General features: G+C 47.4%; 1 protein-coding gene and 1 long non-coding RNA gene across 3 annotated transcripts; one reads left to right on the top strand and one right to left on the bottom strand.

Annotated features, from left to right (window-relative positions):
- Positions 1-5,876: 5,876 nt before the first annotated feature.
- Positions 5,877-20,990, bottom strand: LOC125716503 (folylpolyglutamate synthase, mitochondrial-like). 2 transcript variants are annotated; one of them, XM_048988858.1, is made up of 15 exons: positions 20,770-20,990; positions 18,913-19,041; positions 17,858-17,911; positions 16,440-16,504; positions 12,802-12,916; positions 12,183-12,260; positions 10,388-10,449; positions 10,005-10,107; positions 9,226-9,303; positions 8,108-8,255; positions 7,760-7,843; positions 6,920-7,070; positions 6,759-6,834; positions 6,513-6,576; positions 5,877-6,404 (listed from the first exon to the last, which is right to left on the bottom strand). In XM_048988858.1, the coding sequence occupies exons 1-15, from the start codon at positions 20,893-20,895 to the stop codon at positions 6,031-6,033; spliced, it is 1,707 nt and encodes a 568-aa protein (XP_048844815.1). In that variant the 5' UTR covers positions 20,896-20,990; the 3' UTR covers positions 5,877-6,030. The 2 variants fall into 2 exon arrangements, with proteins under 2 accessions (XP_048844815.1, XP_048844826.1); XM_048988869.1 differs by having other exon boundaries at positions 18,988-19,041.
- LOC125716519 (uncharacterized) lies at positions 20,889-22,194 on the top strand. Its single transcript, XR_007384348.1, has 2 exons — positions 20,889-20,974; positions 21,384-22,194. It is a non-coding gene; the product is annotated as an uncharacterized LOC125716519 (long non-coding RNA).
- Positions 22,195-24,877: the final 2,683 nt, after the last annotated feature.

Genomic DNA, 24,877 nt, shown 5'->3' with positions numbered 1-24,877 from the left:
GGCACAGGGCTGGGGTACACCCTGGAAATAATGCCAGTCCATCGCAGGGCACAGGGCTGGGGTACACCCTGGAAATAATGCCAGTCCATCGCAGGGCACAGGGCTGGGGTACATCCTGGATAGGGTGCCAGTTCATCACAGGGCACAGGGCTGGGGTACACCCTGGATGGGGTGCCAGTCCATCATAGGGCACAGGGCTAGGGTACATCCTGGAAATAATGCCAGTCCATCGCAGGGCACAGGGCTGGGGTACACCCTGGATGGGGTGCCAGTCCATCGCAGGGCACAGGGCTGGGGTACACCCTGGAAATAATGCCAGTCCATCGCAGGGCACAGGGCTGGGGTACATCCTGGATGGGGTGCCAGTCCATCATAGGGCACAGGGCTGGGTTACACCCTGGATGGGGTGCCAGTCCATCATAGGGCACAGGGCTGGGTTACACCCTGGAAATAATGCCAGTCCATCGCAGGGCACAGGGCTGGGTTACACCCTGGATGGGGTGCCAGTTCATCGCAGGGCACAGGGCTGGGGTACACCCTGGATGGGGTGCCAGTCCATCATAGGGCACAGGGCTGGGGTACATCCTGGATAGGGTGCCAGTTCATCGCAGGGCACAGGGCTGGGGTACACCCTGGATGGGGTGCCAGTCCATCATAGGGCACAGGGCTGGGGTATATCCTGGATAGGGTGCCAGTTCATCACAGGGCACAGGGCTGGGTTACACCCTGGATGGGGTGCCAGTCCATCATAGGGCACAGGGCTGGGGTACACCCTGGATGGGGTGCCAGTCCATCGCAGGGCACAGGGCTGGGGTACATCCTGGATGGGGTGCCAGTCCATCGCAGGGCACAGGGCTGGGGTACACCCTGGATGGGGTGCCAGTCCATCATAGGGCACAGGGCTGGGCTACACCCTGGATGGGGTGCCAGTCCATCGCAGGGCACAGGGCTGGGCTACACCCTGGATGGGGTGCCAGTCCATCGCAGGGCACAGGGCTGGGCTACACCCTGGATGGGGTGCCAGTCCATCATAGGGCACAGGGCTGGGGTACACCCTGGATGGGGTGCCAGTCCATCGCAGGGCACAGGGCTGGGCTACACCCTGGATGGGGTGCCAGTCCATCGCAGGGCACAGGGCTGGGCGACACCCTGGATGGGGTGCCAGTCCATCGCAGGGCACAGGGCTGGGGTACATCCTGGATAGGGTGCCAGTTCATCGCAGGGCACAGGGCTGGGTTACACCCTGGATGGGGTGCCAGTGCATGGCTGGGTACCTGTATACACACACTACAGGCCAGTTGGATGCATCAGTTCACTGAAATGCTTGCTTTTGGAGTGTAGAAGGAAACCCACCCACTCACTCACTGACCCAGAGCTGGGGCAGGATTTGCACCCCCCCAACCCTGGAGGTATGAGGTAACAGTGCCACTTGACGTAAAGTCACCAAAAAAGTTGGGAAAATTAGACGGCGACTTACTTCAAAGATGTTCTGATAGCAGGGTTAGGAGCTGATTTTACGTTCAGCCTTACGCTTCATTTCAGATTAAACCTCAAGAAAACACAGTCAGTGTGTCATTTTATTTATACTGCCCAAATATGTCTGTACCTTCCCTGCATGTTTCTCACTCCTCAGAGGTGACGGTTCCCAATCTGAGGGGCTCCGGGAAAAGAATGAAGGGATGTAGCCTCCCCCCTTGTGGTGAACCCTGAGTACTGCGACAATTCGAGGTTTAATTCGGCTTGGAAATGTTTCACTCCATCCTCCTCTGCCTTCTCAATGACACAACTCACCATTATGCTCCAATTTGCTGTAAACAATGACAGAGGAGAGAGAAATGACTGCATAATCCGTCATCAAGACGTGGATCGAACCTCAGTGATTGGCCAGCAATTCCTAAAGCACACAGTCAGGTTTCACACACAGAAACACAGCTGGTTTCCAACTTTGTCTGTTACACACAGTGATGCACCGATACAGAAAAGCTGACACATTCTGATGGCCTGTACATAGGTTTTACACGCACACCTTCATTTGGCACCATGTATGATTCAACAACAATAATTAAATATCCAATATATTTTTTGTCTAATATTATCGATACCAATAACTAACGTCTGACCGCCACAAACAGTTTGTCTCATTACAAGGAACTGGATGATCTGACTTCAATGCAATCTGTTATTTTGAATATTTGGACAGAATTAAGAAGACTTCACACGAATTGTTAAATTTACAAGTGTAGAGCTTAATCTGGTCTTCACGTTCAAAGCAGTAATATCTGAAATCCTCCACTGGTGCCATGACACCTCAGACATTTTACGCACAAAGAAATCACACAATAAGATGAGCCAGTAAACTGCAGAGCTCACAGATCATTGAATGATCATCTGAATTAGTTGCAGAAACAGTGATTGACCTTGTGTACTGCGGTTCATACACAGTCATGTTGCATAGCTACATGGTCTGATGCAATTTGACAGGGATGCTGCATCACTGCATGGTCACAGTTGTGGTACACTGTAACAAGCATGCTGCATCACTGCGCAGTCACCACTGTGGCACACTGCGACAGCCATGCTGCATAGTTACATGGTCACTGCCGTGATGCACTTTGACAGGGATGCTGCATCACTGCATGGTCACAGTTGTGATACACTGTAACAAGCATGCCGCATCACTGCGCAGTCACCGCTGTGGCACACTGCGACAGTCCTGCTGCATAGCTACACGGTCACTGCCGTGATGCACTTTGACAGGGATGCTGCATCACTGCATGGGCACAGTTGTGATACACTGTAACAAGCATGCCGCATCACTGCGCAGTCACCGCTGTGGCACACTGCGACAGTCATGCTGCATCACCTCGCAGTCATAGTTGTGACAACTGAGTACTGCAGCAACCCAGCCCAGGTTCTGGTGCTACGGCTGCCGGTCACCAACCGGCGCAGCCACACACTCTGGATCACCAGGAATGCAAAGCACAGGGTGAATAGCGCCCTCCAGAGGAACATGCAGATGGCTGAGGTACATGAAGCTGAGACTTCACACTTTCTGTGCCTTAGAAGTTATTCCACCAATCACGGTCTCCCCTCATTAGTGTGACGTAATCTCTCATGTATTTCTGTGGTAGTCAGCTGCACTAAATCTTGCTCCGTAACATGCCCACTGAATCCCTCATTACCGCAAATTACAAGTAAATAAGTTAATAAGTGACACTGTGAATACGGTTTATTTCCAGTAATCACATCATGTGTATTATAGTTGCCATTTATCATCCTCATCATTATCATCACCATCTTTCGGGGGCGGCTTATCCATGGGTTAGTATGCAGTACTAATCACGTCCTGCATATCCAATGTGAGAATGCTGTTTCCATTGCAGGTTTTTGTAATTACTTCATTCGACTCCCCAAAAAAACAACTGCAAGTGACTATGAAAACCTCTTTTCATTATTGCATTTTTTCCCCCTGAAATTAACTCTATATTCTCATATGCAAAATGTGCAAAATCTAATTAAGTGAAACTACCACTACTGTTAAAAAAACCCTACTGTTTCAGAATTCTCTTTGTCCAAATAAGGACCACATTTTGGAACGGTGGATTACTTTGCTGACATCCATCAAAACACGACACGGAATTTACCTGTGCTCCTTTTGTCTTTTAGCTCTTTATACAATAACGATTGTTACAGAATAACCCAGAGCAATGCAGTTCTATCCACGAAGGGGCACTGTGTGAGCAGGTTTTCGCTGCAGCTCCCTAATTACTAATTAGAGCACTGATTAGCTGAAGAGTCCTCACACTTAAAATTAATATCAAAAACCTGCATACGAACTGGCCCTTTGAGGATAAAGACTTCCCACCCCTATAATAACACAGTTATTGGGTAAGACTAGCATCGCATTGTGTTCTATACTGGCAATTTGCATGAGCGATTTTGTTGGTACCCTCTCACAGTGTTTAACTTATCAACTGTGCGATGTCGGAGGGGTGGGGTGTCGGAGGGGTGGGGTGGGGTGTTGGAGTTCATACATCCCACAATGGCCTCATGCACACAACTTGGTCTGGGAACTTGAATGAGATTGAGTGACTGGGGGACGAACATGAAGTTGATTTTACCTGAAACATAATGATTTTTCAATATATATCACACATTATTATGCCTGTTCAACACACAGACATTTAAAAATAAGTCATTCTTGTTCATTTAAAAATAGTTTAGAAAATTAAATAATCCTAAATCTTAAACAAGGGCGGGCGGTACTTTAGCGCCCTCTATTGACCAAACACACCGTAAGCGCGAAAACACACGAGGTGAGATTTGTTTTTTATTTTGGCGAAAACATCAAACTCCGCTTATGCGTAAATGACGGGAGAAAAGAAAGACCGTTCATTTTTTAATCTTATATAATAAAACCGATATAAAAAAATTAACACTTATATAATGAAAACATTATAAACTAATCACAAATATCTTGGGTGTTTCACAGTCATAAAACATTATTTCTTTGATAGCGTTAATTTTAATTGCGTTAATTCGGATGCTCCAATGGGATTATAGTAGAAGCAAAGACTTTTAATAGCATTCAGCTGTTAAACGTAATATACATTATGATTTAAAAAGATGTTTTCTCACACTATTAATAATCTTTGTTCATGATGATGAAGACAAAATGTCATGTATCACAACACAGCAGTCATTACACACATTAAAATGATGGAGGATATTAACAGTCAAACCCTGGGACGTCTTCCCTGCACGTCAACCTGGCCACTGAGGCACAGGTAGTAGGACCAGTTAGAAAATGATGTTTATTATGTCCAGATTGCACTTCTCCGATGAAAGGATAATGCAGGTGTAGGACACAAAGTGAATTTTTTTCCTGAGAGTAGTTTAGCTTGGGTGCTGCTAACTTTGAAAATTTGACAAAAATCTCTACATCGATCAATACAGTTTGGACCGATGCTGATATGTTAAGCGACATTTCGTGCATCTCTACGTGATCAGACCGTCTGCTGCTTTGTTAGTCTTAAAGGATCTGGTTTGGTTGCACCAAAATCCCAAGATATTCTGAGGAACTGGAGAAGATGGTGTTCGGGTGTTAAGTCGGGGCTGTTCGGGTGTTAAGTCGGGGCTGTTCGGGTGTTAAGTCGGCGATGTTCGGGTGTTAAGTCGGCGATGTTCGGGTGTTAAGTCGGCGATGTTCGGGTGTTAAGTCGGTGATGTTCGGGTGTTAAGTCGGGGCTGTTCGGGTGTTAAGTCGGGGCTGTTCGGGTGTTAAGTCGGGGCTGTTCGGGTGTTAAGTCGGCGATGTTCGGGTGTTAAGTCGGCGATGTTCGGGTGTTAAGTCGGGGCTGTTCGGGTGTTAAGTCGGCGATGTTCGGGTGTTAAGTCGGGGCTGTTCGGGTGTTAAGTCGGCGATGTTCGGGTGTTAAGTCGGCGATGTTCGGGTGTTAAGTCGGCGATGTTCGGGTGTTAAGTCGGGGCTGTTCAGGTGTTAAGTCGGCGATGTTCGGGTGTTAAGTCGGTGATGTTCAGGTGTTAAGTCAGGGCTGTTACGCCACATCTTCATGAGGCAGAGACTCATCCTGATGCTACATTAAAACACCACAAATGATTCAGACACAGTTAATGCTGTAGTTTTCTAAATGACTTGGATCAGTATTGGGGGGGAAAAAGAACTTGATCAGGACATCGCTACAAAAAACACGCTCAGCTTTGGAGAATTTTGTATATAAAACCATAATTTAGACTAAGTTAAAAATGTCTTTATAATTAACACAGAAATATATCGGCTTGTTCCATGATCTCACATTACCATGTGAGACATGCAAAAAGGAATCACTGCACATTGGCAACTGGAAAACAACAGAAGAAAACAACACGGAGTTTCCCATTGTGAGGGGGGGGGGGCTTCTAAAAGGACACGAGAAGGCAGGCAGTAGCTTGATCACATGACATTTAACCCAAAAAGGTTCTCTCTTCAGGCTAGAAGTATCTAAAAATCAGCCAATCAGAACACTCCAGCTAGCTGCTCAGCATGGCAGGATCCAAATGCCTTAGGGCCCCCCCAACTAAGTGCAGGCTTCCGGTAATGAGAACCTGGACCCCCGCAGCTTCCCGCAGCTCCAGGGCTCTGGACACGACGGCAGGGTGAATCTGCATCACATGCTCCTTTGGTAGCAGCAGGACAGAGTCCCTTCCCTGGCTGATCCACTGGAGGGCGCTGAGGATGCAGGGGAACACGAGGGTGTCGTTCCTCAGCCCGGCCACAAGGGGGATGCCGCATGGGATGACTCGTTCGGCCTCCAGTCGCTCCCTCTGGCCACTCATGCTCCGCCAGCTGCTTTGGTTGTCCAGGCAACGAGAAAGCATGTTCTCCACGCTGGGATTCGGGGGGGCTGTCCCAGGCACAAAGCGCAGTCACCACGGAGTCGGGAACACAAGCCCACACACAAAATGTAACATCAAAATTGCACTTGGAATCTCCCAAATCACACAACACTCACCTTCATTTGAGCCAACAGTCTGTATGATGTTGGGGCTGAAAACGGCAAAGTCAAACTGGCAGGACTGTGGGAGACCAAGCAAGCAGGAGGCCCTAAGTAGGAGGTACATGAGGTACATCGCAATACTTCATGTCTCATCCCATCATGCCCCCCTTGGAGATACATACATACTTGGGGGCTACATACCACCCCCAAATAAACACAGGATCACGTACAAACCCCCCCCCCCGCATCTCTGGGACTCACCACCAGCAGCTTGAGGAGAGCGGCTGAGTCCCGCTCCCCCGTGGTGTTAAAGAGCAGCAGCCGCACCACCGGGCCCCTGGGAAGGAGGCAGAGGGCATCACCTGAATGAGGAGACTCTAGGACGCCTGTTCCCGATTAAGCGTGGAGGTGGCGGCACTCACCTGAGCGCCCTCTCCTGGCTGGAGGCCTCCTGGAGGAACCAGCGCACGCAGGCCTGCATGCTGCGTCTGGTGTGGGCCCCGTCCAGATAGTAGGTCAGGAAACCATGTCGTAAGATCTGGCCCCTCCCCGGCCACTCGGTGTCCTCCAGCCCTGGACGAGGTCAGAGAGAGAAGGAGGCCAAATGCTACCACATCTAGTCAGCAGGATCCCTCAGCACCTTCAGGAAACGCTTCAAGGCCCTCAGGAATTCCTCCACTAGTCCGAAACCACTGCGGGTTCCCTGGATGTTCTAAATGCTGCATTACCTGCTGATCTGAAAAACCCTCTTATTAGGTTCATGCTTTGTTTGGTAGATGTTGTGTAGCTCCTGCTCCAAAACCTGCTTACATTTGTACCTGATCACTCACTGGAAGCTCAGCCGAGCTGCACTTATGTCTAATCGATTTACCGCACTTGCACGTTACTTTGGACAAAAGCATCTGCTAAACAGAAAAAAATGTAAATGTACTGCATAGAATGCAGAGATTAAAACACACAAGAACGAAAATGACAAGATTTCTGCTCCATAAAATACACCACCTTGCACCGGCTGGTTTATACTGGCTGAAACCAGTTTCCTTGAGAATAATTTAGGGAAAAAAATTAGCATTAACACCAGTGTACAAAGCAGGGAAAACCAGCTAAAGTTACCTGGATTGCTGACTGATTCAGTAAAGTTACCTGGATTGCTGACTGATTCAGTAAAGTTACCTGGATTGCTGACTGATTCAGTAGCAGCACCACCTACACGCACAACAAAACATACACATTGATTCATTATAATATAGATTTTAACTGACCTTTTATCATAGCGGAACTGGGTGGGAATGGCATTGCCATGGAAACGGAGGCAGTTTCCTTGGAGAGCACTGGCCACCAGTTACCTGGGATATCAGAGAAGATAAGGGGCCAGTGAAGATCAAGCATGGCAACACTAAGGCAGCAGCCCAAAGTGCAGCAGTTCAATCAAGAAATATCGTAGTACCTGATAACACACTTACCCTACATATACACACACACACACACGCACACACACACGCACACACTTACCCTACACACACACACACACACACACACACACACACACACACACACACACACACACACTTACCCTACACACACACACACACACACACACACACACACACCTGCCACCTGCTGGCGCTGCAGCCAGCTCCAAGACAGCTGGAGGGCAAGAGCGGCATTGGAGCGCTGGTGCTGCCCAGCAAGGCCCAAACGAAGCGGCCGACCCGGGTCCTCGTACTCCTGCAGGTCTGGGCACACGCAGAGTGGACACTAGAAGGGGGGGAGCGAGATGTGAGCCGAGCAGAGGGAGCCCAGGACAACAAACCAAGGTGGCTTCAGCACAGCCGCAGGTCGAAGGGCAGCCACCCAGAAAATAATACGGTCGGCATCACAGAGGCAGGAGAAAGGCAGCATCCACAGCTCAATGCCGGACGTCCGCGCACAGGTCAAAGGGCAAAGGTCAAAGTGCAGATTGTCACTTGTTAGCACACAGCTAGTGCTACATTTCACGTAAAAACATTGTTTTTCTTTATTCGGGGCAATTGAAGGTTTATTCCACCTACAGAATGAATTACTCATCTTAGACAATCAGACGGGACATACTGCACACACAGCGGGCAAAGAGTTTGTAAATTGCGATTGATATTAAATCACTGTGATACTGACAGGTGACATTTTGGCTCCAGTTTCCTTTGAAAATAGTAAAAATCCCAAAAAATAGTCAATATCGCCACATTACCTGCTTTGTGTCTTTCCAGTGCTACCTTCCCTTTATTAATACCCCCCCCCCCCCCAATGAGAAAACCTTCCCTGGAAATGCCCCTTCCCTCATGCAGTTTCCTGTGACTCAAAACGCCTTAGTACCATCTGACTTTCCAGCATCAGCACATTGATAACCCCCCCCCCCACGCAGGGTGACGACCCCCCCGCCGCCATGCTGACTGGGATGGGCCCCCGGACCCAGTGCCACCCGGACCAAGATAAGCAGACAGATGAGTTAATGTGCAAACTTACCAAATTTCTGAGAAACTGCCCGTCCTGGTTGCAGCCTCGCCACCAAAATGCTCACTTCTGCTTAACTAGAGTTTACCGGTGAACTAACCAGTACAGCCAAGCAGACTAATGAGTTACTTACACAGAGTCAGGTAGGATTTTACTCTTTGGGGGTGGGGCAGGAGGGAGGGGCTTTGGAACAAAGAACAGGAGAGTCAGCTGAGAGTCAGATGAGAGTCAACCTTACCCCGATCTCTCTGGCTCGCTCCTGTAGCACCTTCATGGGACCCTCAGGCTGCCTGACAGTGTAGGCAGGAACCCCTGGCTGGGGGGGGGACAGGGGCCCAGTGTCACAGAAGCCCCCCATCTTTACATACTGAGTGGCAAAGAGTCACAACCTCCCCCATGTCCCGTGCCGCCTTCAGGCTCCTATTTGCCTCCCATTTCTTACTTCTGACAATTTCTGACTAAGTAACTATTAAAGCCTCAACAGTATCACACACACACACAGACAGAGAGACAGACAGACAGACAGACAGACATACAGACAGACATACAGACAGACAGACACACACAGACACACACACAGACAGACAGACACACACACACAGACAGACACACACACACACACAGACATACAGACAGACACACAGACAGAGAGACAGACAGACACACACACACACAGACAGACACACACACAGACAGAGAGACAGACAGACACACACACACACACAGACATACAGACAGACAGACAGACACACACAAACAGACACACCACAGACAGTGAGACAGACAGACAGAGACATACAGACATACAGACAGACATACAGACAGACACACACACACAGACAGACACACACAAATACAGAGAGACAGACACACTATCACAAACAGACACACACACAGACATACAGACACACACTCTCACACATACACTCTCACAGATACATACACACACTGTTATACACACACACACACACACACACAGACACTCTCACACACACACAGTCACACACACACACTGACCTTAAAGATGCCACCTTTTTGCCAGGCAATCTTCTCAATGCTATCCCCCAGTATGCTGGTGTGATCGATCCCCAAAGACGAGATCCCACAGACCCACGGCTTTCTGTCGGGAACAAAAACCTCCTATCGCTGAGTGACCAGAGGCAGCTAAAGCCTCTTTCTGCCTCATTAGGGGCAAGAAGGCAGCCTGAACTCTCCTTGTGTGCCCCGACGAGGCCTGCTGTCACAGGGGCATGAAAGAGAGACCCATGGAGACGTGACAGAAAGGGGAGGGACAAACCCCTCACCCCCTCAGGGAACTTTCCGCCAGCTTCTGCCAGCTAACTAATAGAAGAGAGCAGGTAGGGGCGGTGATGGGGTCACCCATGCCGGACGCTCCTCACCTGAGAATGTTGGTACAGTCGTAGGCCCCCCCAATGCCCACCTCGATCACTGCCACGTCCACCTGCAGGAGACAGAGAAGGGTCACGACACCACATCCATCACGTATACATGCCTGTGACAAAACACATTTACTACATTTTAATTCTTTAGCATATGCACACACTAAATAAAAAAAGAACTGCTGGGGGTTAATTAACATCCATCAATGGTGAAATCACTCTTCCAACTCTGGGATTTGACCTGATGACCTTCTGGACACAGGAACAGCATCCTAACCCACTAAGCCACACGCAACCCCTATTAGCTATAACATGGCAGCATAAGAAGTGTGTGCCTGCAGTGAGTGAGTGTGACCCTACACCCATCCGGCGATCCTTTGTACTGCATTATATACTCTCTATATACCTATAGTGCATTACATATTAGAGCTTCATAAGACAGTCATAATGCATAATAAACATAGCCGTGTATATAATGCATTATGCATAGCTGTGTTTATAATGCATTATGAATGTGTTTATACATTAGTAACAATATGGTCTTAATAATAATAATAATAATCAGTACTTTATTAATCCCCGTGGGGAAAATTGGCTTTACGCCTCCCTTAACTTGCTCTCTGTAGAGTAAGTCATCCACAAAGGGCAGCTACCTGTAGCGGCGCCCAGGGACCTGGGGGTTAAGGGTCTCTCGCTCAAGGACCCGCAGACGTGCTGAGGCTGGGTTTGAACCGGCGACCTTGTGATTACAGGCACCCGGGCTTAGCCCACTGTGTAAACTGTTACTGAAAAACATACTCGGCAGACTCTTCGGGGTGTTACTTTTGAGGTGGTGAAAAAGGTTTGTCATGCTGCCATCTGACACATGAGCCAAATCTTGGCAAGTTTTGCAAATGACTGTTTACAACGTGTTGGTTTTTTAAGATCCAAACCAGTTCCCTGTTACGGGTGTCACACCCCTTTTTATAGACCGACTCCTCCATGCCGTTACATTGCCCAGTAGGGAATGTGTTCCATGTTGTGACTGCATGTTGGGACGAGAATGAAAAAGAGGGAGAGGACAAAATCCAAGGCCATACCTACTGTTTGCAATTGCCAATGTATTGGTGTGTTGAAACGGATTTGGCTGACAAAACTACTTCAGATGCGTGTATGAGGCAAAGAACTGCAACTGATAGAATGTGCACAGTAGCACGATCCTAACGATCTCTCCATAAAAGGCAAACCATGAAGATGTTTTAATCGTTATTTAATTTAATGTTGTCAAATCGCACACCTCCCCTAGTAGGGAATGGGCTGCAGGCCCGACATGGCCATGCTGGAGAAGCAGATAAAGAAGATGGCCAGCTGGATGGATAGATAGCTGATTGGCACCTTCTATTTGCCGGTTGGGGGTTTTCAATTCAATAAAGGGTGCTTGCCTTTCCATGCCATTCGCATCGCCATGGCGATCTGAGTGACCTCATCACCAGTCAGTACATTCACAATGCAACACACGATAATAACAGGGGCATTCAGGACTGCGCAAGAGCCAGGGGAGATAAAAAAGCAGGGCAGGGGGGACCAGGCAATGGGGGAGGGGGCAGCCCAGGGCACAGGCTGACCTGTACCAGCAGGGGGAGGGGGAGCAGCGCTGACAGCAGCTGCTGTTTACAGTAACTCCAGTAGTACTACCTACACATAGTATAATTAATGTTTTATAAAAACAAGGACTTTTATTACAGTATCAGAATTTTATTGCATGAGTTATTACATTTTTGCTGTTATGGGGGGAGTGACGGGGGGGGGCACTCACCTTCTCCCGCAGGAAGACGTGGAAGGCCAAGAGGGTAAGGAAGCGGAAGTAGGCGGGCATGCAGCCCCCATAGATGGCCTGGGGTGCAGAGAGAGACCACACACACACACACACACACACACACACACACACACACACACACACACACACAGCTCAGCCCAGGCCCCAGCCCCACCCCCCCCATGCTGGGGCTAATCCCTCGCATGGCTGCTGTCACATGACATCCCATGATGCAGTTCTCATTTTCAGAGGCTTTAACTGAATTACTCAAACTCAATGAGAACTTCCAGCATGGCTGATACACAGGACACAGTGTGAGACCAGGGGTAACTAACAATGCATTTCATAGTGTCTTACAACCGTTCCAGACTCTACGTAACAAAATGCTGTGGAAAATGACCCCAGACCATTTTAACTCTTTTTTCCCCCATTTTCAACACTTATCTCAAGTCAAAGTCATATGAGTTTTAGAGAACAGCATTCAATGGTCATATTAAAAATGTATAGATGGTTCTATTTTTTTGATCCGGGTAAAATATAAATCCAGGTGATTGCATGAACAGCTTTATCATTAAATTAACACACCCCCTACCCCCCACCCCCCCATGAGCAGACCTACCTTAGTGGAGTCCAACCGACTGTACAAATCCCAGAAGTACTTTGTGAAGAGACCTTTGGTAATTGGCTGTCCGTCGATCCGGATTCGCTCCCGGACGTGCACAAGGTGGGGGGAACTGCAGGGGAAACAGAACCGGGACCAGACGGTGATTATGTGGGGGGGACACACCTGAAAGTGACGGATAGCGGCGTAAGCCAATGAAAATCCACGCGTGCGTGTGATCTTCAGTAAGCTGCCTTGTCATTGGTGCACACCTACTATCTGTGATGCACATGGGCTTTCAGGAACAAAAACCAAAACAGAAAGAACATATGATGGTTATGTGAGCAAATAGGTGGTCATGTGACATCAGGTGACATGGACTCTCATCCTCTGTACCTCTGCCTTGTTACAGATGACCTAACACTGCTTTCAATTTAATCTCTCCCCCCACCCTTGACCTCAGAATTGCACAATAAACCACTGCAGCCATTGCAAAACCTCGTCTCCCACCCCCAATCTCCCTCCCCCAAGTCACATGACTCCAGTCACCATCCCACCCAGAGCAAACCTTACAGCCAGCCTCATTTAATATAAAATTTAAATTCAAGATGCAGTTCATGAGGAACACTGGACTACCATGTATAAGAGGGATTAACAAATGTAAACAACTTAGGTTTACAAATATACCCGCCGCAAGTGTAATTACTGTAAACATAGCACTAGGAAGAATTAAAAAGCAAAAAACTTAATTAGCTACAGCATGCATTATGAAAATTATGCCACAGAGACCATCTATTAGATGCATGGTCATTTAGCTGGTTTATCTATGTGTTATTAATTACTAAAATGCCCTCAATCACAATGTTACCCATACACAGGTTAGTTAATTATTTCTAAGACACACGGTCAGCAAATCAAAGTCCGTCACAATGACATCAGCGCTAAAACGTCAGCGTGTTTATGTCAGCATGCTATTGTCGTGCAATAGGGGCACAGGGAACACCCGGCTACGGTATTACCTATAAGGGGCACAGGGAACACCCGTCTACGGCATTACCTGTAAGGGAGGGAACACCCGTCTATGGTATTACCTGTAAGGGCCACAGGGAACACCCGTCTACGGTATTACCTGTAAGGGCCACAGGGAACACCCGTCTACGGTATTACCTGTAAGAGCCACAAGGAAACACCCGTCTACGGTATTACCTGTAAGTGGCACAGGGAACACCCGCCTATGGTATTACCTGTAAGTGGCACAGGGAACACCAGTCTACGGTATTACCTGTAAGGGCCACAGGGAACACCCGTCTACGGTATTACCTGTAAGAGCCACAAGGAAACACCCGTCTACGGTATTACCTGTAAGTGGCACAGGGAACACCCGCCTATGGTATTACCTGTAAGGGGCACAGGGAACACCAGTCTACGGTATTACCTGTAAGGGAGGGAACACCCGTCTACGGTATTACCTGTAAGGGCCACAGGGAACACCCGTCTATGGTATTACCTGTAAGGGGCACAGGGAACACCTGTCTACGGTATTACCTGTAAGTGGCACAGGGAACACCCGTCTACGCTATTACCTGTAAGGGGCACAGGGAACACCAGTCTACGGTATTACCTCTAAGGGAGGGAACACCCGCCTACGGTATTACCTGTAAGGGTCACAGGGAACACCCACCTACGGTATTACCTGTAAGGGGCAAAGGGAACACCCGCCTACGGTATTACCTGTAAGGGGCACAGGGAACACCCGTCTACGCTATTACCTGTAAGGGGCACAGGGAACACCAGTCTACGGTATTACCTCTAAAGGAGGGAACACCCGCCTACGGTATTACCTGTAAGGGTCACAGGGAACACCCGCCTACGGTATTACCTGTAAGGGAGGGACCACCCGTCTACGGTATTACCTGTAAGAGCCACAAGGAAACACCCGTCTACGGTATTACCTGTAAGTGGCACAGGGAACACCCGCCTATGGTATTACCTGTAAGGGGCACAGGGAACACCAGTCTACGGTATTACCTGTAAGGGAGGGAACACCCGTCTACGGTATTACCTGTAAGGGAGGGAACACCCGTCTACGGTATTACCTGTAAGGGCCACAGGAAACACCCGTCTACGGTATTACCTGTAAGGGGCACAGGGAACACCCGTCTACGGTATTACCTGTAAGTGGCACAGGGAACACCTGTCTACGGTATTACCTGTAAGTGGCACAGGGAACACCCGTCTACGCTATTACCTGTAAGGGGCACAGGGAACACCAGTCTACGGTATTACCTCTAAGGGAGGGAACACCCGCCTACGGTATTACCTGTAAGGGGCACAGGGAACACCCGCCTACGGTATTACCTGTAAGGGGCACAGGGAACACCCGTCTACGCTATTACCTGTAAGGGGCACAGGGAACACCAGTCTACGGTATTACCTGTAAGGGGCACAGGGAACACTCGTCTACGGTATTACCTGTAAGGGGCACAGGGAACACCCGCCTACGGTATTACCTGTAAGGGGCACAGGGAACACCCGCCTACGGTATTACCTGTAAGGGAGGGACCACCCGTCTACGGTATTACCTGTAAGGGAGGGACCACCCGTCTATGGTATTACCTGTAAGGGAGGGAACACCCGCCTACGGTATCACCTGTAAGGGGCACAGGGAACACCCGTCTACGGTATCACCTGTAAGGGGCACAGGGAACACCCATCTACGGTATTACCTGTAAGGGGCACAGGGAACACCCGTCTACGGTATTACCTGTAAGGGGCACAGGGAACACCCGGCTACGGTATTACCTGTAAGGGGCACAGGGAACACCCGCCTATGGTATTACCTGTAAGGGGCACAGGGAACACCCGTCTACGGTATTACCTGTAAGGGGCACAGGGAACACCCGCCTACGGTATTACCTGTAAGGGGCACAGGGAATACCCGCCTACGGTATTACCTGTAAGGGGCACAGGGAACACCCGCCTACGGTATTACCTGTAAGGGGCACAGGGAACACACGTCTACGCTATTACCTGTAAGGGGCACAGGGAACACCAGTCTACGGTATTACCTGTAAGGGGCACAGGGAACACTCGTCTACGGTATTACCTGTAAGGGGCACAGGGAACACCCGCCTACGGTATTACCTGTAAGGGGCACAGGGAACACCCGCCTACGGTATTACCTGTAAGGGAGGGACCACCCGTCTACGGTATTACCTGTAAGGGAGGGACCACCCGTCTATGGTATTACCTGTAAGGGAGGGAACACCCGCCTACGGTATCACCTGTAAGGGGCACAGGGAACACCCGTCTACGGTATCACCTGTAAGGGGCACAGGGAACACCCGTCTACGGTATCACCTGTAAGGGGCACAGGGAACACCCGTCTACGGTATTACCTGTAAGGGGCACAGGGAACACCCGCCTACGGTATTACCTGTAAGGGGCACAGGGAACACCCGGCTACGGTATTACCTGTAAGGGGCACAGGGAACACCCGCCTATGGTATTACCTGTAAGGGAGGGAACACCTGCCTACGGTATTACCTGTAAGGGAGGGAACACCCGCCTACGGTATTACCTGTAAGGGGCACAGGGAACACCCGCCTACGGTATTACCTGTAAGGGGCACAGGGAACACCCGGCTACAGTAGTACCTGTAAAATCCAGTGCGGAAGCCGTGATTCCTGAGAATCCTTTCGGTAAAGGCACACGTCGATCCCTGAGGAATAGAACAAGGGTGACCCCAAAGATTTAAGTTTCACAACACCATTGTCAAGTGAGTCAGCTGTAAACACAAACATGCCTCATCAAGAAGCCACTGGTGGGGTGAGTGAGTATCAAAGGCCAAGACGAAAGGCCTCAGCAATGGGGGCTGAACAAATGGGGGGGGGGCTCTTTAAAGGAGAATCTCAGACAAAATACGGACCAGGCGCCTTTAAGTACAGCAAGACAAAAACAAGCCAAAGGTACCCAAGGGCCCTGAAACATAACATTAGCAGAGATAATTAACCAGCTCTCACTTTGAACCTGAGCCTCACTGCAATACTGCTGACCCTCTATGTAATCTAACCAAGGTTAGCTGATTAACCGAGTTACCCGGATGTTACAACTCCGGAAATTAGTAATCGATAACAATACCAGAGAAATTCCATGATTATTGATCTTTGATTATTGATTATTGAAAAAAAACAATAATTATCATGTATGTACATAACACCCTCTAATAAAAACATTCAAACATTATAGAAAACAGCAACAATGGAATGTAGCCTTGAAGCAATAAATAAAATGAATTTACTATTAACATTACAAAATAATACAGTGGCATGTAGCCATCAAGTATTTAAAACCAACAATATTGTACTTAAATACAAACAACCAACTTTTTAAGGCACAGCCTTATAATTATATATTACTGAGAAACAAAAAAATGAAAATAATAAATAGATGTAATGAAAGAAATTTTAATATTTGAAAAAACTAACATACAAAGACAGGAATGGAAAGCAGAAGAAAACACAAACAACACAAAAAGTCATTTACTTGCACATTTATTTTAGGCAACGTTTGTCATTTGTTATGAAGCCACTCACTGCTTATGACTAGCTGACACACATGGTCACGCCGTGGGTTTGGTCAGCAGGCCTCATTATGCAATGCGCACACCTTTAAGTACTGTAAGGTAATATGTGTATTTATCCATTTCTGTTAATGGTAAATGTAACCATATAATGTTTGCCGTCGCGGAATGTGTGTGTTTAGTTACAATGTAACAATGAGTGTCATGTAAATTGTTGGTTAACCCTATCTGTGCTGCTGCTAGTTTAGTTAATAAAGTAATAAAGACAACAGCTTCCATTTCAAAATGACTCATGCACTTTATTTGCTCTATCTATGTGCGTCGGCTGTATCAAACACATTCTGCGCCCTTTAGGGTTGTGGTGTGACATAAGGAACAAGATAACAGCGTCATTTTAAACATGCGTTAGTTTGTTCTCTCCGATATGTTCGATTTTGTTTTGCTCAGACATCGTTTGAAGTGTGTGGCCAGTGTTAGGCTGCCGTAACTCACCTTGCCCTTTGTCCCGGTCACATGAATGACATTGAGGCAGTCCAGCTCCTCCTCCTGGAAAACAGGAGAGAAAATGGACAGGATGACGACAAGGGGGGCGAGGTGGGACAACTCCTGCACGTGTGGGGGCCAGGGTTATCTGGAATGGGTCTTGGCTACGTGTGCCTTGTGTGAGGTGCATTTATCAGAACAGTAGGGTTAATATGGGACATAAGTGGGGAGGGGACAGGATGGGAGGGGACGAGAGGGGACAGGACAGGATGGGACGAGAGGGGACAGGACAGGATGGGAGGGGACAGGACAGGATGGGACAAGAGGGGACAGGACAGGATGGGACGAGAGGGGAGAGGACAGGATGGGACGAGAGGGGACAGGACGGGATGGGACGAGAGGGGACAGGACAGGATGGGACGAGAGGGGACAGGATGGGAGGGGACGAGAGGGGACAGGACAGGATGGGACGAGAGGGGACAGGATGGGAGGGGACGAGAGGGGACAGGACAGGATGGGACGAGAGGGGACAGGATGGGAGGGGACGAGAGGGGACAGGACAGGATGGGACGAGAGGGGACAGGACAGGATGGGACGAGAGGGGACAGGATGGGAGGGGACGAGAGGGGACAGGACAGGATGGGACGAGAGGGGACAGGATGGGAGGGGACGAGAGGGGACAGGACAGGATGGGACGAGAGGGGACAGGATGGGAGGGGACGAGAGGGGACAGGACAGGATGGGAAGAGAGGGGACAGGATGGGAGGGGACGAGAGGGGACAGGACAGGATGGGACGAGAGGGGACAGGATGGGAGGGGACGAGAGGGGACAGGACAGGATGGGACGAGAGGGGACAGGACAGGATGGGACGAGAGGGGACAGGATGGGAGGGGACGAGAGGGGACAGGACAGGATGGGACGAGAGGGGACAGGATGGGAGGGGACGAGAGGGGACAGGACAGGATGGGACGAGAGGGGACAGGATGGGAGGGGACGAGAGGGGACAGGACAGGATGGGAAGAGAGGGGACAGGATGGGAGGAGACAGGACGGGACAGGCGTACCGAGAGGCCTGAACGTTCCAGAAAGACCTTCATAGCCTGCAACTGGAGCAGCGGCTGGTTACATCCCTGACGCACCTGTTCCAGGGTGCTGGCATTGGACTGCAGGGAGTTCAGCATATTGATGGCATCCTATGGATAGACACACAGAATCATAACTAAAACACCTTTAAAGCTGAGATTAGATTTCGCTCATAGACTTACCATAATACAGTATATTACAAAATGTGCTTCACACACCTGAGCCTAAACAAAACTCTATTTAGTTCCATATTAATACCCTTTAAAATTTCAAAGATTCAATCCGCCCAAAGAAAGCTCTAACGCACATTCACGCTGAAAGGGAGTTCCCAACAGTCCCAGACAGAAAGCACACTTCGATTTTATTATCATCATCAATATCTCCAACACAGGGTGGTTAGCACTGTTGCCTCACACCTCTGGGACCCGGGTTCGAGTCTCCACCTGGGTCACATGTGTGTGGAGTTTGCATGTTCTCCCCATGTTGTCGTGGGGTTTCCTCCGGGTACTCCGGTTTCCCTCCACAGTCCAAAGACATGCTGAGGCTAATTGGAGTTGCTAAATTGCCCGTAGGTGTGCATGTGTGAGTGAATGGTGTGTGAGTGTGCCCTGCGATGGGCTGGCCCACCATCCTGGGTTGTTCCCTGCCTCGTGCCCATTGCTTCCGGGATAGGCTCCAGACCCCCCGTGACCCAGTAGGATAAGCGGTTTGGAAAATGGTTGGATGGATGGATATCTCAAACACCTTGATGTCAAGGAATACTCACTGGCATACCTACACAAGTTCATTTATAAGAGATCAAACCATCTTCCCAAATTCCCAAGAAACTTCCAGTTCTATAAGCTTCTATAAGCATCTCGCTCTTGATTGAAAAGAAAGTAAATTCTAGTGATGTAGTCAAGACCATCTAAATTAACACCAAGCCATTACCAGGACCATAGTGACCGAGGCAGCGTGAGACCGAGACGAGACTAATGTTTGAATCTACATAACACAGCTCTATAAAATGTGGAGCAGAGGCACAATCTTAATTGGAGCTCCGCAGTATGGCCAAAAATTTGTGTCACAGTATAATTTGAACCATGGATGTTTTTTCGTAAAATTTCAATATAAATGCTTCTGTACAAATGTAACATTTTCCTAATAAGACGCACCTTATTGGATGCATTTGAATTTTGAAGCAGGATGTTTTACACCCAATCACAGATGAATATCAAGCCTCTGTGATAAATGTTGAGGCATTTGGATGAGTGATCTTGACTGGTCTTGAAATAAAACCTTGAGTTTTCTATGTCCGAGACAAGACCGAGTCAAAAAGTTTATTCCGAGATGAGACCAAGACCGCAAATATGATCTGGAGAACTACAACACTAGTGAATTCTGAATGAAGGGTTATGTTTGTTTTCATGACACGATCGATCACCCCACTTTCGATAATTAAACTACATTACATATACATAATACACTTTTCAAATAAAGATTATAAATGGGACCATCAGATGAATGTTTTTTTCCAACCTTCGTTGCGCTGTCTAATGTGTTACATTGCACTACCAAGACAAAAATAACCTTATCAAAGTGACCGCATCGGATTCCCCATGTATGCCTTTGTAATAAAATTATATATTTCCCACGCACACCACTTTCTCCAATAGACCTAACAATAAAGCAAAAGTTTCGGGAGTGAGACAGTCTGCAGTCACGTGTAGTCACGCTTCTCGTCATACACCCCGGCGGGCCGCTGATTTGCAGTCACTTTTACAGCTTTTACAGCACACGGGGTGTAAGCTTTCACGCAGCCGTGAACCGCGCTCCCCACACCGTCTTTGCCCGCTGACCTGGTACTCCATTCCGGCCTGAAGCGCTGTACCGCCGCTCGGGCTCCGAGCTGAGAAAGACGCACCGAGCTGCCGGGGGCGAGCTGCGCGCACATTGCGGGTCCAGGCTCGGATGGAGCCCACCATGGCGCTCCGGCTGAGCCAGCAGGGCGGCTCCGCTCAGCCCGCCCCGTCCCCGCCTCCTCAGCCGCGCCGTTTTGGACAGGTGATCTGAACGGTTTTTATAGTGTAACTTTATGGATAAAGTCTGCTGTGGCACACCGCCGCAGGTGTTATTGCGGTAAGGTATGCTATAGAAAACCTAAGTTATTTTATTGTAGGTAACTTGCATGCGGAATATCTTTTTGAAAACATGCGCGTTTCATTCGATTGAGTATAGTTTCGTTTCCACGTTTTAGTATATGCTGCCGCTTAGTGGTCATCGCGTGAAGTGCAGCACAAATCAGTGACTCCCCGTTTGGTGAACGGGCCCACAAATGAGGCAATTAATGTAATTAAATGGGCATTGACTAACAAAAATGATGCTATTCTTCGGAGCGCTTGGGCGATGGACACAGATCTTCCCCCACATCTTCCTCTCCTGCTGCCTGAATCGGGGACGCCACCCCACCCAGCGCACGGCCACCACTATCACACTCCTGCTCTCTGGGAAACACTACTGGTGCATCGCCGTCCGCTTCAGAGAAAGGCTTCTGAACCATGGACTTTTTTTCTTAAAATTTCAATATAATGCTTCTGTACAAATGTATCATTCTTTCTAGTAAGACGCATTGGTGATTGGTTGCTGACCACTATGTTTTTACTCACGATTCCTAAATTATCCTTCCCAAACCATTACATTATGTGTGACCATGATTCACTGCTGGTTAAATCCCTTGTTTGGAGTGGAGAAGCAAAACAGACATATAAATGTCAGCCCTGTGGTTTGCATATTATGAGATGTTCTTCTTTTCAATACGCCCACAAAGTAGAGGGAGATCTTTCTATTTTAGATGGTTTTGTATAATGCTTTGGTCTGGTGTGATGGTGAGGGGTGATGTAGTGGATTGGTTGTTGGGGCTCCCATTCGTTGCCACAAAGTGGCCGTGAGTCTCCTGGGTTCCGCTCAAAAGCAACAACAATCAATTAAACGATACAAAAATGATACAGTATCAGAATCAACAAAAACAAAGAGACAAAACGAGCTGAAGTTCAAATAAATAAGTTAAATTTCTCTGCATATGAAACACTAAACAATAATAATCTGCATTGAAAGCCACAACGAAAATTTGTCGCAAAATATACAACAAAACGAAATGAAACAATCTAAGGTTCGGAAACCGCGACAACCACAATAACATCATAACAGTACATATAATTTAACACATATAATTTAAGATGGATCAGATTTTGTTTCAGCCACTCATTGAATAAAAGTCCGTTTTTTCTCCGATGTTGACTCCATATATTTATTCCAAGCTAAAGAGGCTTTATAAAATACGGTGCTTTTCATGCAATTTGTTCTTGAACCTGACAGCACCACCGGACCAGTACTCACATGACTTAAGGGCGTGGGCCATTCATGCTGAATACGAAGTTATTTCCTGTTTAAGACTGGAGTTTGAAATCCAGTTTAGGTTACAGAAAATTATGTGGAGCTTCCATAAAAATGTGCTTTACTGAATGAATTTAGGTCTATATCATAAAAACATTAAAGAGCAGTAAAATATTATGGGTATGAAGCATGCAATTTAACGTTAGGCCACTTAAAAAAAAAATTGGTTCTCGTCCCCTCCCGACCCGCCGAAATGCCTCCCACCAGAATTTTTTTTTAATTTTCTATTTCGTTAAAATCGCATGGAAAATGCCCAAGAATGACGAAATTTGAATTTCCCGCGCATTCCACATCGACGATTGATCCACATTGTGTAATCCTAGTCTTGGAATGGTTTCATGAACCTAAATTTGTCTCTACCTGAGATGGGCTGGTGCAAAGATTTAAATCTGGGGAAGTGATGTGGTACATGTTCTTAAGTACTTGTTTGTAGAGTTGCATTTCCTTGTTCAACCATTCAGGTTCCTGTATTTTGTAAATTCCTCGTGTTTTAACATGTTTTAATACACTTTCTTTCTAGATATATATTTTAAAATCTTGGTTGTTCATTTAGAATGGGAATGACAAACAGAATATTGGTTTCAAATAGTATTATTTTTATATTCACGAATGAAACATCAGCATAAAGTATCCAAATCCATAGTTGGGAAGGCATTTATGAGATACACATGGATCAAGGAATTTACATTCTTGTATTTTCTTACATTTAATGTATTTGAAACGCAACAAACTGGAAGAACTGAGGAGGCGTACTAAGTAGGTCTGCTCTCTTCGGTATGTATTTTCAAATATGTATTTTCTTACATATTTGAAAGTCCGAACAGTCAATCAAAATTTGTAAAAAAAAAAATTAAAAATCCCTCCCCCCTACCCACCCCCTCCAAAAAAAAGGGACGAGAAACAATTATTTTTTTTAAGTGGCCTTATTCCTAACAAATGCTTGATATGAACACATCATTACAAGCCAACATCAAATACACCTATATTGTTATCCAAACTTGGCTTTGAAATGTTTCTATGGACACTTTTACGCGAATGGATACGAAGCTGCTCCTTTAATGTAAACGGATCGCACTCAAGCAAGAACGGCACAGCACACGGAGAGGTGACACTGGGGGCGGTAAGGCGACCGCGACACGGGTGATTGCATACACGACAGTCGGGAAGTTTCAAATTTCAAGTTTTATTGTCGTATAAAGATAACAATGTAGCATCATTATCTGTAATGAAATTCTTGGACTCATGTCCCCCCAACTTTACATAAACATATAGAAAAGTATACAGATAAATAAAAAGTATGTATAATAATAAGAAAATAAGATTATTAGAAATTGTTAGTATTTGCAAGTATTAAGAGATAATTTCATATTTACAAGTATTAATAGTGCAAAATAATGCCGTGAGATGTTTAGAATGTGGGGTCTACCTGAAAGACCTCATCACACCCCGCACTGCACCACGATCTCTCCGATCCTCCAGCTCTGCTCGACTGGTCCCTCCACCCCTCAAGGCACAAGGAAGACACACATCTCGGCTCTTCTCTGTCCTGGCACCTAGTTGGTGGAATGAACTCCCCCTTGATGTCCGAACAGCTAAATCCTTGACTGTCTTCAAGCGACAACTGAAAACATTCCTTTTTCAGAAATACCTGAAGTAGTACTTCTGTATTCTTACTCAGCGCTTTTCCTTGTGTGTGTGTGTATAAAAAAGAAAAAAATGTGCACTTTCTCAACAGAGTATTCAGATAGAATACTCAGTTGTCATAGCATTATTGAGCTAGTATCGGAAAAATTCATCGCACAGTCTCAAAGCACTTATGTAAGTCGCCCTGGCTAAGGGCGTCTGCCAAATACTGTAAATGTAAATAGGTGCAAAATTGTGCAATAGTAATCCCAATAACAAATACGTACAAGAGCTATTTACAGCACTACACACTACACGAATCCCACCTGCGCATACATATTATGTGAAACGTTATTTACCGGCCTAATCTAGCACGGCCAGAGGGCCTGCATATATTTAACATGTTTCATACAGTTATCTTTACTGTAGATGCCATCGCAGGTCGTTGTTCTGAGATGGTTTTTACAGATAATAATCATTGTTGTGCCTTACAGAATGATACGCTGCACGCACGCCTTCCCTCAATATGCTGCATGATCACACGCACACAGCGTGAATTACAACTGCTTTCAGTGAAGTGTGTACGTGCGGTGTCAATATAGTTGGATTTAAATGACAGCATTTTAATAATATTATAATACTCATTATTATTATTCAGATATCATTCATATCTGGCTATGGCCCTGATTGGCAGCGCTCCCCAGACGAAAAGGTATCTTCTCAGGACGAACTCACACTGACAAGCAGGCACAGGACAACACATACATCCAGATTGAAAATCTAACCCAAGGTGGTCGAGTGTGAGAGACCCATGAACAAAGAGACTGCCGACTGCAGTCTTTCCAGCGGTCTTTCACGTTCATATTAAAAGGGCCCGCTTGCTTAATATCT

This window comes from Brienomyrus brachyistius, chromosome 2 (genome assembly GCF_023856365.1).
Source record: "Brienomyrus brachyistius isolate T26 chromosome 2, BBRACH_0.4, whole genome shotgun sequence".
NCBI lineage: Eukaryota > Metazoa > Chordata > Actinopteri > Osteoglossiformes > Mormyridae > Brienomyrus > Brienomyrus brachyistius.
This window is presented reverse-complemented; position numbering and strand designations above follow the sequence as displayed.